Raw genomic sequence first — 13,368 nt, forward strand, 5'->3', positions numbered from 1 at the left:
TGACCACAGCACCAGATTGAGAGTTGCTATGATTTTCAACAAACCCTGGGAAAAAAACAGAATGAACAGATGTTGGCGCCAGGCAGGAAGATTAGAGTAGCATATAAACTAGAGCAGAGCTCAAAGGATGGTTCCAGGCCCAGCAGCACCAGCATTACCTGGAGACTCAAAAGACATGACATGCAAATAATCAGACTCCAGCCAGACCTATTGAATCAAAAGTTCTGCAGGTGCAGCCCAGCATCTGCATTTTAAGGAGCCCTCCATGTTTGACTCACTGGGCTAGAGCAGTGCCTCTCTACCATTAGTGTTCACAGGAATCACAGAGGCGATCTTGTTCATCGTGGCTTCTGTCTGGGAGGGGGTCAGACATTCTGCATTTCCAAGTTCTGGGGTGATAGGATGTTGCTGGATGGAAGACCACACTTTGAATTGCAAAGGGGCTAGAGGTCAGAAATGAAAGAGGCCTGCAGTGACCAGAAAGTCACTGGTCCAGGTGGGGGCAATTATGACATAAAGTTTAGGCTAAGCTGAAAGCTGTATGAATTAGATCTGACACCTTAGCTTGGTGTAGGATCGAGGTTTGCAAGCACTGGTGGAGACTACTATCCTAAATTATAATTTCCTTAACTTATAAGTCCAGGAACTGCATCTCAAGAGATGGAGGAGCTGAATCTATCCAATATAATCAATGAAACCAGGAGAGCATTGCTGATATGAGGACAGAAACTTTCTGCTTTGTGCTCTGTTATTTAAGCAATCATTTTGTCATAGCTAAAGAGGACTCGCTGCAAGAATGGGTTGCTTCCTGGAAGAAGAATGTTCCCCGCCTTCTGATTAACCTTCAGACATCTAAAACTTAATATATCCAAAATAAAACCTAGCTCTTCTCACTGTAATCCTCTTGATGAAGTTCTAGAACCTAGGTGAGGTTCGGTGGGCTGCTGCCCCGGGTTGTGAGGGTAGGCATGTTATATACCCTGTGGTTGGGGGAAGGTGAGGAGAAGGGAGGTTTCAAGGGGAGTTTTCACATGTTAAGGAGGGCCTACAAGGTGCCCGGGGGGAGGCCTTGCCCTTATGGCCTGATCAATGTCGTTTTAGGTCATTAACATCAAGATAGTTGGGAGATTCTTGGTGGGGTGTTATGATCCTGCTATCATTTACATTCCCTTCTACCTCAGCCTCCTCCAGTTTGTTGTGGGGAGGGAGACATTAGGGCTTCAGGAACTGAGAGTTACTTGCTTCTGGAAATTTGTGCTATTGATAAGGTAACCTCCCTGTTTGTAGATCTCTAGGACATCTGCAGAGCAAGGGAGATTCCTGTTCTGCAGGATTGTGATCTCTGCAAGTTAACTATTTATCGTTTTATGGCAGTCAGGGGTGCCTGAGGAATGCTACACACCATTACAGAGGGGAGCGGGTGAAGGGGGGTGCAAGGCGCCAGCTTTTGCTCTGTCCTCAGCCAGCCTCCTACTCCCTCATCACTCTTATCCACCCCAATGTGCTTTGCATAATATGTTCTCTTCCTAAGTACAGAGTGTCGTAATACACCTAGCTACCAAGCCCAGAAGCCCCAAGTCATTCTACATTCGGAATAGGAGGTGTTGATGGAGAGCACAGGCTCTGAAATCAGACTGCTAGAGTTTAAATTCAGCTTGGGCCACTTATCTGTGTGACCTTGGGCAAGTTATTTCACCTCATTCCGATGGATTTCTCGTCTGTAAAACTTCACTGAGCACACTGAATGGTTATACAGAATAAATGAGGTAAGAACAGTGTCCCCACCACCACCACCACCAATGTACGACTGAAATTCTGTTAATTCTACATCTTATTACTTCTTTTGCCTGGGCTCTCCTCTACATTTCTGATACCTAGAAAAATTAATGGCATAGTGCACATACAGAATGCCAATGGAAAACCACGTATGACATACTCAGGCTACCCCTTGTAAGGACACAGAGAAACTGACTTCTTGATTTTCTATGTGCACTTCTTTTGTCAGTCTGTTGGTCTAAAACTTGAAATAAAACCTGACATTAATTTGGGGTAATGTAATAGAATTCAAGACAAGTCTTTCTTTAAAAACTCAGAATTGTAATTAGTACCTAATTACCATCTGTAATAGCAAAATATTATAATAGATATTTTGTAAATGATGACGATTCAGAATGCTGATCAAGTATGTTGTAATTCATAAGCACTATAAAACATAACCTGTGTTAGACAAAGCTTATATTTAAAACAAATTACATAATCTAAGACAAATCTACAGTAGTGCTTTAAAACTCCAAACTGAAAGTCCAAGGTAGTTAGTACGGTTACCTTTTCCCTTTTTTAATACTGTATAAATTGTCTCCTGTGATCTTGGGTACTTTCTTAGATATGAATGGAACAATATCCTCTTCAAATTCTAACTGAAAGTCAAACGTCAGGGGTGTAACTGAAGTATTTTTCTTTCCTTGACTCTGAAGCGTGTTTTTCTGCAGGAAAGCCAAAGTACAGCATTGTGAAAAAAATGACTTCTTTTCATAGAGGGGAAAATCCTGTGTGGAAAGGAATGAAATTAGTCTCACTTTATGCACACACAACAGAATTTATGTGCCAGTCAATAATGGAGAAATATTACAGATTGAAAACTAGGAGCCTTGTGTACCAACATTTTTTAATGTTGTTGCTGTGTGACCTAAGCTGCTCTTTTCCCATCCATGAAATGAGAAGACTTTGGATGAGATGATCATGAAGGCTCCCTCCTAATTCTAAAATTTAGAATTTCAGAACAACCTGTAAATTAAGCAAAGACCATACTCATACATTGAGTTATTGGAAGGAGAGCAACACGGTCTCCAACCTGCTGCTCTTGCTGTCCCCACAAACGAGGTGAATCACTGCAACATTTGTCTAGTTGCATGAGCCAGAAATAGAGTTAAGAAAGCAATCAAAAGACTTTGTTCAAATATTTATAGAAATGGACTGAAGAGAGAAAAGGATATAGCTAACGAGTTAGTTAAGGAGCCAAAATCTTTTCTAAAAAAACCTCCAGCACTGCATAGAGGAATAAAGTGATGAAAAATTTGAAAGCAAGCCAAAGGATAGGAACTTTTGCTTCTGCCAAAGAAGGATTAAGCGTTATAGGAATTGCCCTCCTGCTGTAAATAACTAGAAAACCAGACAAAACATATGAAAACAACTGTAATCAGGCATTAGAAAGCAGGCGGGGGTTGGGAGGAGAACATAATCCCCAAGAAAAGGGAAACAAATGAGGTAAATCCCACAATAGCTCAGCTTGCTTATTAAAGGCAGTTTCCACACTGAGACGCAGGGAAGGGGAACTCACATCAAACCTTCGCCCTTAACCTTGTTGAATTTAAGAGACAGAAATTGTCCCAACAATTACATTCTTAGGTGTCCACCCTAGAGAAATGAAAATTTACGTTCACACAAAAACCTGTACACAAATATTCAGAACAGCTGTCTTTAAGCTTTTTTTTTTTAAAGTAACTTTATTTTTAAAAGCAAAATACTGAAAACAACCCAAATGTCCTTCAGTGGGTGAGTGATTGAAACTCTGTACATCCATATAACGGCATACTACTCAGCAATAAAATCTGTATATTATTTATAATAACAAATCTATTGATTCATGCAAAAACTCAGATGGGCCTCAATGGACATTATGCTTAGTGAAGATGAGTCAATCTCAAAATTTCACATACTGAATGATTCTGTTTACATAACATCCTCAAAATTACTGTGATAGAGATGGAGAACAGATTAGCCATTGCCAGGGCTAGATGGGGAGTAGAGTAGCGGTATAGATACAAATACAGAGAAGTAACATGAGGGATTTCTTTTATGATGATGAAAATGTGCTGACCTTGATTGTGGTAGTGATCATACAAATCTATTACAGGATAAAAATCAATAAAATTATACACACAAATGAATACAGGTGAAAACTAAATAAAGTCTGTAGTCTGGTAAAGAGCAATGTACGAGTGTTAACATGGGTTGGGACTCATACTGGTTTTGGTACTGTACACAACCCGTATAAGATGTCACCACCACTTGGGGCAACTGGGTGAAAGGGACATGGGACTCTCAGTAGTCCCTCTGACACTTCCTTTGAGTTGATAATTATTTCAAAATACAAGGTTTTAAAAAAATAAAGAAGTGCCAAAGTGATTTATATATTGTTATCTCATCCTTTGGTCATTAAAAAAGAAAATAGAGGCAATTCATTTTCATAAATGTATGTATGTGTATGTGCAACTGCATATTTATGAGTATATGTAAAGATATATTGATTTATACATACATATATAATATTTGTATATCTTTGTGAGAGCACAAAAGAAAATGTGGATGGATAAACCCAAACTGCAAAGTGTTGCTTGCCTCAAGAGGAAAGAGTTGAAGAGGCCAGAGACAATTTTTCTTTACGTATTTTCCATTAGTATAATTTTTTAAAGATTTTATGTATTTATTTGACAGAGGAAGAGAGAGAGAGAGTGAGAGGGAGAGGATGTGCAAAAGCAGGGATAGCGGGAGAGGGAAAAGCAAGCTCCCCCTTGAGCAGGGAGCCCTATGTGGGACTGGATTCTAGGACCCTGGGATGATGACATGAGCCCAAGGCAGACCCTTAACCAACTGAGCCATTCAGGCACCCCTCTTTAAGTATAACTTTTATATATATTTGTATGTTGCTTATTTCCAAAAGCATGTTTTAATTTTATACTTTGAAAAAATAAGAAAAGTTTTACATTTTGATTATATATACTTTCAAAAGAATATCCAGAGAATCCTCTCTCAGTAACACATAAATTGGGCATAGTAACACAAAACTAGAAAATGCATTGAAATGCTTTGCACAAAGGAAGTTTTTAGTAAAAGGTAAGAATTACAAGGACTAATCATATATAAAAGGGGATTTCAGGACAAATTAAATAGATTTATCTCTGATATTTTCTAAAGTACATTTCATTTTAAACAAAAAATGAAAGAGGAAAGAACTTCAGAGTGCTTAAGTCCAATATGGTTGCTTTAGTAAGTTACTCCTAGTTTGCAATTTCAAAATTTGGGTAATGATAACAGAATGAATTTATTGTTTTTTCTATATTTCTCTATTTTCTGAATAAAAGAAAATCAAATTTCTATTCAAGCAACAAATTTTCGTTTTCAGGTTCACAAATATGTTCAATCACTTTAGAATTCCTCTCTGTGCTGTTTTCCTTCATTTCTTAAACTTGATGCTCTTTATGTTTCATTTACTCACATTGCTATATTATTTTGCAAATTTTTGCATAACCAAATTAAATTGCTCATATATGCTAAGAACCTGGTTTTTAAAATTATATTCTTTTTTTTTTTTTTTAAGATTTATTTACTTCTTTTGTGAGAGAGAGCACATAAGGGCGGAGGGGCAGGGGCAAAGGAAGAGGGAGAGGGGAAGCAGACTCCTGCTGAGCAGGGAGCCAGATGCAGGGCTCCATCCACTACCAAGGAATCATGGCCTGAGCTGAAACCAAGTTTGATGCTTAAGCAATTGAGCCAATCTAGGCATCCCCAAAACTATATTCCTTATTAATATTTTTATTGAATTTTATAAAAGTCCCACCTTTTTTAATTTTATGAGTTTTATTTTTAATTTGGTAACTATACCAAATAGTTTCTTCTTTTTAATAAACCAATTAAATAACTTTTTATATGTTAGAAAATATGAGTGAGAACTATAGTAGTCATATTTACTATTTGACTGCCTATTTGATTTTTTTATCTTCATCACCTTAGATACATTATAACCTAATATAATATGACAGCTATCCAATAGTCAAAATATGAAAAGAGCCCAAATGTCCATCAACTGATGAATGAATATATATATATACATAGAGAGAAACATACTTCTATACACACAATGGAATATTACTCAGCCAACAAAAAGAATGAAATCTTGCCATTTACAATAATGTGAATAGAATTAGAGTGAATATTATGCTAAGCCAAATAAGTCAGTCAGAGAAAGACAAAGACCATATGATTTCACTCATGTGAACTTAAGAAGCAAAACACAGAACATAGGAGAAGGGAAGGAAAAATAAAATAAGAGGAAAACAGAGAGGGAGACAAACCATTGAGACTCTTAACTTTAGGGAACAAACTGACAGTTGCTGGAAGGGAGGTGGCTGGGGGGATGGGGTAACTGGATGACGGGCATTAAGGAGAGCACTTGTTGAAATGAGTACTGGATGTTATATGCACCTGATGAATCACTGAACTCTATCCTGAAACTAATAATGTACTTTATGTTAACTCACCTGAATTTAAATGAAATCTTGAAAGAAAAAAAAATGGCAGTTATCCAGAAGTTACCATGTATATCTAATTAATTCTTTATAGTATGCACTGACATGGTCTACTTTTTGAACTAATATAATTATTTGCTTTTTACAAATTAGCTTATATCTCCAAATTAATGCATCATTAACTAAAAATTAAAAATCATTCACATTTGAAATAATAATATTTTAATGATTAAATTTAATTTTAGCTTTCATTTACAAACCTTTGCTCTTCTGGCCAAGAGTATCTTTGCCTGCTCATCCAGAATATCTAACTTCTCTAAGATTTTTTCTGCCATTTTCTGTCAGTAAATTCCTATTTAAAAAGGAGAAAAGAGAAGAAATCTCCAAAACAAATAAAATGTAAACATATAATTTGATTAGTTAGGCATAAGAGACCCAGATTTACATTACTATTTGGAGTACAAAAGAGAACTATATAGATTATGGAATAAAAATGGGATTATAGAGGTATCCAAGTTTTTTTTAGACAGAAGGTCAAATGATCGGAACTCCCAGATGTGTGTGAACTTTAGGAAAGTTAAAATGTCTGATGTGACTCATACTTGAAGCAAGGACACGTGGCTTGATTTATACCTATTTTCTTTTTGTTGTGATGTAATTTTAATGAAAGCAAATGTGAAGAGTTCACAATTGTATAATTAATTGCATTCAAATTAAATTAGTCAATGATCCAAGACTATTAATACAGCACTTAGAAAGTGATCAGTCACACAGAGAGAGCGGCTGTCAAGCTGAATGAATCCTATTGTCCTAATAACTCAAAATCTCTCATCAATTAAGATTGCTGAAAATTACATCTGGGGTCAGGCAACTCGTATTAGGCTTGGGGACCTAAATATTAGACATCAGGACACAAAGTACCTTTGCAATGCACTACAAATAGCTAGGAGTAGAGTAGGGGCAAACGTTAACCCAAGGCTCCGTCTAGATTTTTGCTCAGTGGATTGAACGTGCTCCAGTGGCATTTAAATGTAAACATTGTCTGGTTCACAGAAAGTACTGAATTCTTCAATATTTCTAAGGAACATCAATGTCAACCAAAGAGCTTGGTTCTTCCAAGCTCAAAAATATCTATGCTATTTCTCCGATATTATATATTATTCAGTGTTTCCTAAAACAATAATGCATGAAAAGATAGGGATAAAGGATTCTATGCCAAAAGCTCTCGTTATTTAGTACTTGGTTTCTTTTTTCTACTCTTGGACTCTTCTGGGCCATGGGGCTGCAGGTGGATTATTTGCCTTGTTAACAAACCATATAACCTGAAGTTGCAGATTGGAGAGGGAATATGTAGGCAAGTGTGTTAGAACAATTATGAGTTACCTCAAACTTTCTAGGTCTCCTAATGAAGAGTACGGGACAGATTTTAGAAGAGAATCTAGATTATCTGGATACTATGTGTTGTCTTCTCCAATCCAGGAACCAGTCCTCTCATAGATGCTAAAAACAACTGAAGGAATTTTGGTTTCTGTTTTTTCCTTAAAGCATAATGTGAGTTCAAGGGCATAGAGAAGGCTCCCATATTCCTCACCAAAATTTCTTTTATTGGGGATAAAGATTTTAATTTTTCAATAAGGAATAGAAAGGCAAATAACTTCAAGAACTAGAATATTGAAGTGAATGGGTTTCCCAGTTTGGGGAAGAGATAAATTACACAAGGGACAACTGAGGCACACGGCTGACTTGTGAGAGGGAACAGAAAGCAGGTCTTTTTAGAGAATAAGATGTCCTTGTTATACATCTTCAACTTCACACCAGACATTTTAGGATGTACCATATCTTCACCTTTTATACACACACACACATTCTCTCTCTCTCTCTCTCTCTCTCTCTCTCACACACACACACACACACACAGCTGTAATTTAAAGGAATTGTGTTTTATTTAAAATTATTTTGCTATGGTAAATTACTTAGGTATGGTATGATTTCTAGCAAATCACTGTGCATGTCACAAGGTTTCTTGAAGTGAGAAAACTTAAGCAACAAATGATTTTTAAGTGTCAGTGACAGTTTCATGAATACTAAATTTGACCATTAATGAAATTGACAGAATTTTATTGATTTTAGTTTTGGAGTTTTATTTTGCGGTTCATATTTTGAAGCCTATACTTTTTTTCAGTTTCCAAATGTTTTCGTAGGTCTTTGGCAGTGTGCCAGTGGCTTCTAATGGATAAATGGCCCTGGGACAAAGTAGAGGTGAGGAAACACTACAGACTAACTTGCTTGCTTTCATCATTAAACCAAGAATACCAAGGGCTTAGCTGTATCTCTTCAAATAAACACTGAGAGCAAAGGAGCATCAGGCAGTTCTAATACAATGACATATTCAAACTGTTCTGCATAAACTAAAAACTAATCCTTTAACACAAAATACTATATTACATGTTCCTCAATATAACTCTCTGTGTTTTAGTCCTTTCTTGATTCTTTTTTTAATTTTAATGTCTACTTTAAATCTGCATGCTGGTTTCATACTTCTACTTCATACTTCTATTTCTATGAGCACATATTCTACTTAATTCTATTTCTGACCATATACTATCATCAGATGGTAAACATTTAATTGTTATTTCCTCATTTGGTCATTTAACTGCATTACCTGAGAAATACTGTGCTAGGCTTTCCACCAAATCTACCTCTGGCAGACATTATCTTCCTGCGCAAGGCAGATGGGCTTTCCTCTATCACTAAGAAGACAGAGACCATCTGGCTCCTGGGTGACTCAGTTGCTTAAACAACTGACTCTTGGTTTTGGCTCAGGTCATGATCTCAGGGTTGTGAGATCAAGCACCTGTGGGCTCCATGCTCAGTACAGTACACTTGAGAGTCTCTCCCTCTGCTCTTCCCCTGGCCCCTGCTTGTAAGTGTCCCCCCTCTCTAAAATAAAATAAATAAATAATAAGATTTTTTTGTTTTTAAAGAAAAAGGAAGAAAGAAAAGAGAGACCAGCAAGTAAGAGCTTCTTCAACTCCTCTTTCTTGTGCCAAAGTCTTATCTACATCCATTTGCATCTAACTTGTATTTTAATTTTAATGGAAGTGTTGCCTCTCCCATCCATAGTTAATCCCTCCCAGGGTATTTTAGACTCTATTACCTCTGTGCTCCCAAAAGAATTACCTCCACTGTTTGCACCCTCTCTCTGGAATCTGTCAATCTCTTTTCTTCACAATTTCTTCTCCTTAGCATTCTCACACCTCTTCTAGTTTTGTTTTGTTTTGTTTTTTAAAGATTTTATTCCTTCACTTGAAAGGGAGAGATCACAAGTAGGCAGACAGGCAAGCAGAGAGAGAGGGGGAAGCAGGCTCCCTCTTGAGCAGAGAGCCCAATGTGGGGCTTGATCCCTGACCCCAGGATTATGACCCGAGCCGAAGGCGGAGGCCCCAACCTACTGAGCCACCCAGGCGCCCCCTCTTCTAGTTTTAAAAAAGAAAAAAATTCTTCCCCTAACCTGACTAGCTGTTATTCTCTCTCATCTTCCCTGATTGACACATTTCTTAAAATGCTCATCTTTACTTAGGGTTTCTAATTTCTTACATTTCTTTTCCTTCTTAATTTATCATCATTTGGCTTCCTTCTATACTCTGCTACTAGAGCCACTCTCATAGGCCACCAGGGTCACCATCTTATCAATTAGTGACCGCTTTTCTGCTCTTTTTACCTTATATGAATGTCTATAACTCTTATACATGTTGACCACTCCTTTCTATGTAAACCCGGCCCTCTCTTGGTTTCTAAGACAACAGTCCCATTTTCCTACTCTCTGAAGATTCCTTCTTCCTCCAATCACTCCCTAAATACTTGAGAGATGGAAGTGTTCCTCATCCTTAGTGTTTCTAAGGGCTCAGACCATCTTTTTCATTATTCCATACATCCTTTGGGATGACCTCTCAAACTCATAGCTTCATCTACCACCATCTATTTTCAAACAAAATCTCTTTTGAGTTCCAAACAAATATTCCTAACTCAACCCAGATTTCCCACAGGTAGCCCAAATTAGATCTAAAAGTAAACTTGTCCACATCCTTCTTCTCCCTCAGTCAAAAGTCTCTTTCAACCTTTATTATCATATTATCTCATATTTACAGGCATTCAGTCCATAAACTTAGGCATTGCAATAACAATCCTTGTTGCTGCAGAATGAACTCAGAAATTTCCAAGGAGTACAGATGTCCCATTGCTACCCCAGGCCTGCTAAGTCAGGATTTATGGAGGGGAAGATAAAGACTATTTTTTAAAGCCATTCTGATGCAACTATTCCGCAAACCAGGATTTGGTCACCACTCTGTGGAAAAACTCCCTCTCATCCCCTCTCTAAACGCACACAATCTTTATCTTGTGTTCGCTACAACTTACATATCCTCTCAGTTTTTCTCCTCATATCTATTCACATTGCTATTGCTTATGTTTAGGGTTCCATAACTTGTTGCCTGGATTATTGCAATAGTTCCAAAATATGTGTATACATTTGATCCATTCTATCTTCCATTTTGTCCTTCACATTTGTCTGACTTATTTTCTCAAGAAAACACACACACACACACACACACCTCCCTGATTAAGGCTTCAATCTCTCCCTACAGCTTTCAGGAGAAAGGGCCAAGCTTCTTGATTTCTCATGTAAGAATCATGGTTTGGCCTCCAAGTCTTTAACTTCATCTGCTTCTTCCTCATGTATACATGATACCCTGGTCCTGAAGAACAACTTGCAGTTCCTCAAATGTGTTGTATTTTCTTTACTGGTTGCTTGGCTTCTGCTGTTTCCCATTGCCTGCAAAGTTGTTCTTCCATTCCCTGTATTTCTAAGTTCTATTCATCCCTTAAGACCCAACACAAATAACATCTCTGTGGGGAAGCTTTCTCTGATACACTATGATTTAAATGTCCAATATCTGTGCTTACATGATAGTCTATGTGTATTGTTAACCCAGTTCTTAATCACTCTCTATTAAACCATTTGATACTCTTATTTTATTCTTCCTCTAGACCATGTGTTTCTTGAAAGCAGGAACCATGCCTAATATTTGCATCCCTGTTACCTAACAATATGAATGAAATAACCATCAGCCATAAAGGAAATGGACAAATATAAAGTGTTACAACAGTTTTCAACTGCCATTTACATGTATAAGTTAACACAAATAATTGTCAAAGTCCTGTTGATGTTCTTCTAGATTAAGCTATAGCATTTAAAAGCATTACTTTCTCTCCCACCTTCAAACACAGAAAGGTAGCATAACATGTTGGTTAAGAACATGGACTTTGGAGTCAGACTGTCTGGAGTCCTTCGCTCTGCTACTTATCAGCTGTGTGACTGTGGGCTAATTGCTTACCTTCTCTGTGTTGCCCCTTTTCTGTGTTGTTCAATCTGTAAAATGGAAATAAGACAACCACCTACTTCACTGGGTCGTTATAAGTTTCAGTTGAATGAATATAAGTGACATACAATATTTGGCAAATAAAATAAGTAAAAACCAGTAATGATGCACTTCCCTATTAAGAATAAGACATGTGGGGGGGGAGGAGTCAAGATGGCGGAGAAGTAGCAAGCTGAGACTGCTTCAGCTAGCCAGAGATCAGCTAAATAGCTTATCTAAAGATTGCAAACACCTGAAAATCCATCGGCAGATCGAAGAGAAGAAGAACAGCAATTCTGGAAACAGAAAAACAACCACTTTCTGAAAGGTAGGACCGGCGGAGAAGTGAATCCAAAGCCACGGGAAGATAGACCCCGGGGGGAGGGGCCGGCTCCCGGCAAGCGGCGGAGCAACCGCGCACAAAATCAGGACTTTTAAAAGTCTGTTCCGCTGAGGGACATCGCTCTAGAGGCTAAACCGGGGCGAAGCCCACGCGGGGTCAGCGTGGCCTCAGGTCCCGCACGGTCACAAAAGGATCGGGGGTGTCTGAGTGTCGCAGAGCTTGCGGGTATTGGAACGGGAAAGCCGGCTGCAGAGACAGAGCCGACAGTAAGCTCACAGCTCAGTGTTACCTTGAACCGGTCGCAGGCTCGGTGAGCTCGGAGCGCGGCCGGAGGTCAGGCAGACGGGAGTGACTGGGCGCTGTTCTCTGAGGGCGCACTGAGGAGTGGGGCCCTGGGCTCTCGGCTCCTCCGGGCCGGAGACTAGGGGGCCGCCATTTGTATTCCCGTCCTCCAGAACTCTACGGAAAGCGCTCAGGGAACAAAAGCTCCTGAAAGCAAACCCGAGCGGATTACTCACCCCGGCCCCGGGTAAGGGCGGTGTAATTCCGCCTGGAGCAAAGACACTTGAGAATCACTACAACAGGCCCCTCCCCCAGAAGATCAACAAGAAATCCAGCCTAGACCAAGTTCACCTACCAAGGAGTGCGGTTTCAATACCAAGGAGAGCAGCAGAATTCCAGAGGAGGAGAAAGCCAAGCACGGAACTCATGGCTTTTTTCCTGTGATTTTTTTAGTCTTGCAGTTAATTTAATTTTTTCTTTTTCATTTTTTGTTTTTTGTTTTTTGTTTTTTTCTTCTCGCCTTCGGGTAAAAATTTTTTTTTTTTAACTGTTACCTTTTTCTTTTTTAATGATTTTTTACTAGTTTATCTAATATATATATATTTTTTTCTTTTTTACATTTTTCTCAGGTGTTTTCTTTTTTTAAAAATTTTTTTTCTTTTCTTTTTTTTTTTTTCTTTTCTTTTTTCTTTTTTTTTTCCTTTCTTCCTTTTTGAACCTCTTTTTATCCCCTTTCTCCCCACTCACGATTTTTGGATCTCTTCTAATTTGGTTAAAGCATATTTTCCTGGGGTTGTTGCCACCCTTTTAGTATTTTACTTGCCCCTTCATTTACTCTTATCTGGACAAAATGACAAGACGTAAAAATTCAACACAAAAAAAAGAACAAGAGGCAGTACCGAAGGCTAGGGACCTAATCAATACAGACATCGGTAATATGTCAGATCTAGAGTTCAGAATGACAATTCTCAAGGTTCTAGCCGGGCTCGAAAAAGGCATGGAAGATATTAGAGAAACCCTC

At 38.3% G+C, this 13,368-nt stretch overlaps 1 protein-coding gene across 7 annotated transcripts in view; it reads right to left on the minus strand.

Annotated features, from left to right (window-relative positions):
- LOC309842347 (uncharacterized protein C1orf141 homolog) overlaps positions 1 to 13,368 on the minus strand; it is a 55,015-nt gene that overhangs the window by 35,678 nt on the left and 5,969 nt on the right. For 4 of the 7 annotated variants that reach the window (XM_082686439.1, XM_082686437.1, XM_082686438.1 and 1 more), the window contains exons 2-4: positions 11,580 to 11,733; positions 6,566 to 6,657; positions 2,326 to 2,483 (exon numbers count right to left, since the gene is read on the minus strand). In XM_082686439.1, the coding sequence (XP_082542565.1) occupies positions 2,326 to 2,483; positions 6,566 to 6,640 (233 nt within the window). In that variant the 5' untranslated portion in view covers positions 6,641 to 6,657; positions 11,580 to 11,733. The remainder of the gene's footprint in view (positions 1 to 2,325; positions 2,484 to 6,565; positions 6,658 to 11,579; positions 11,734 to 13,368) is intronic. The other 3 variants (XM_082686440.1, XM_082686436.1, XM_082686441.1) reach the window with 3 other exon arrangements.

This window comes from Mustela nivalis (assembly GCF_964662115.1).
Source record: "Mustela nivalis genome assembly, chromosome: 10".
Classification (NCBI taxonomy): Eukaryota; Metazoa; Chordata; class Mammalia; order Carnivora; family Mustelidae; genus Mustela; species Mustela nivalis.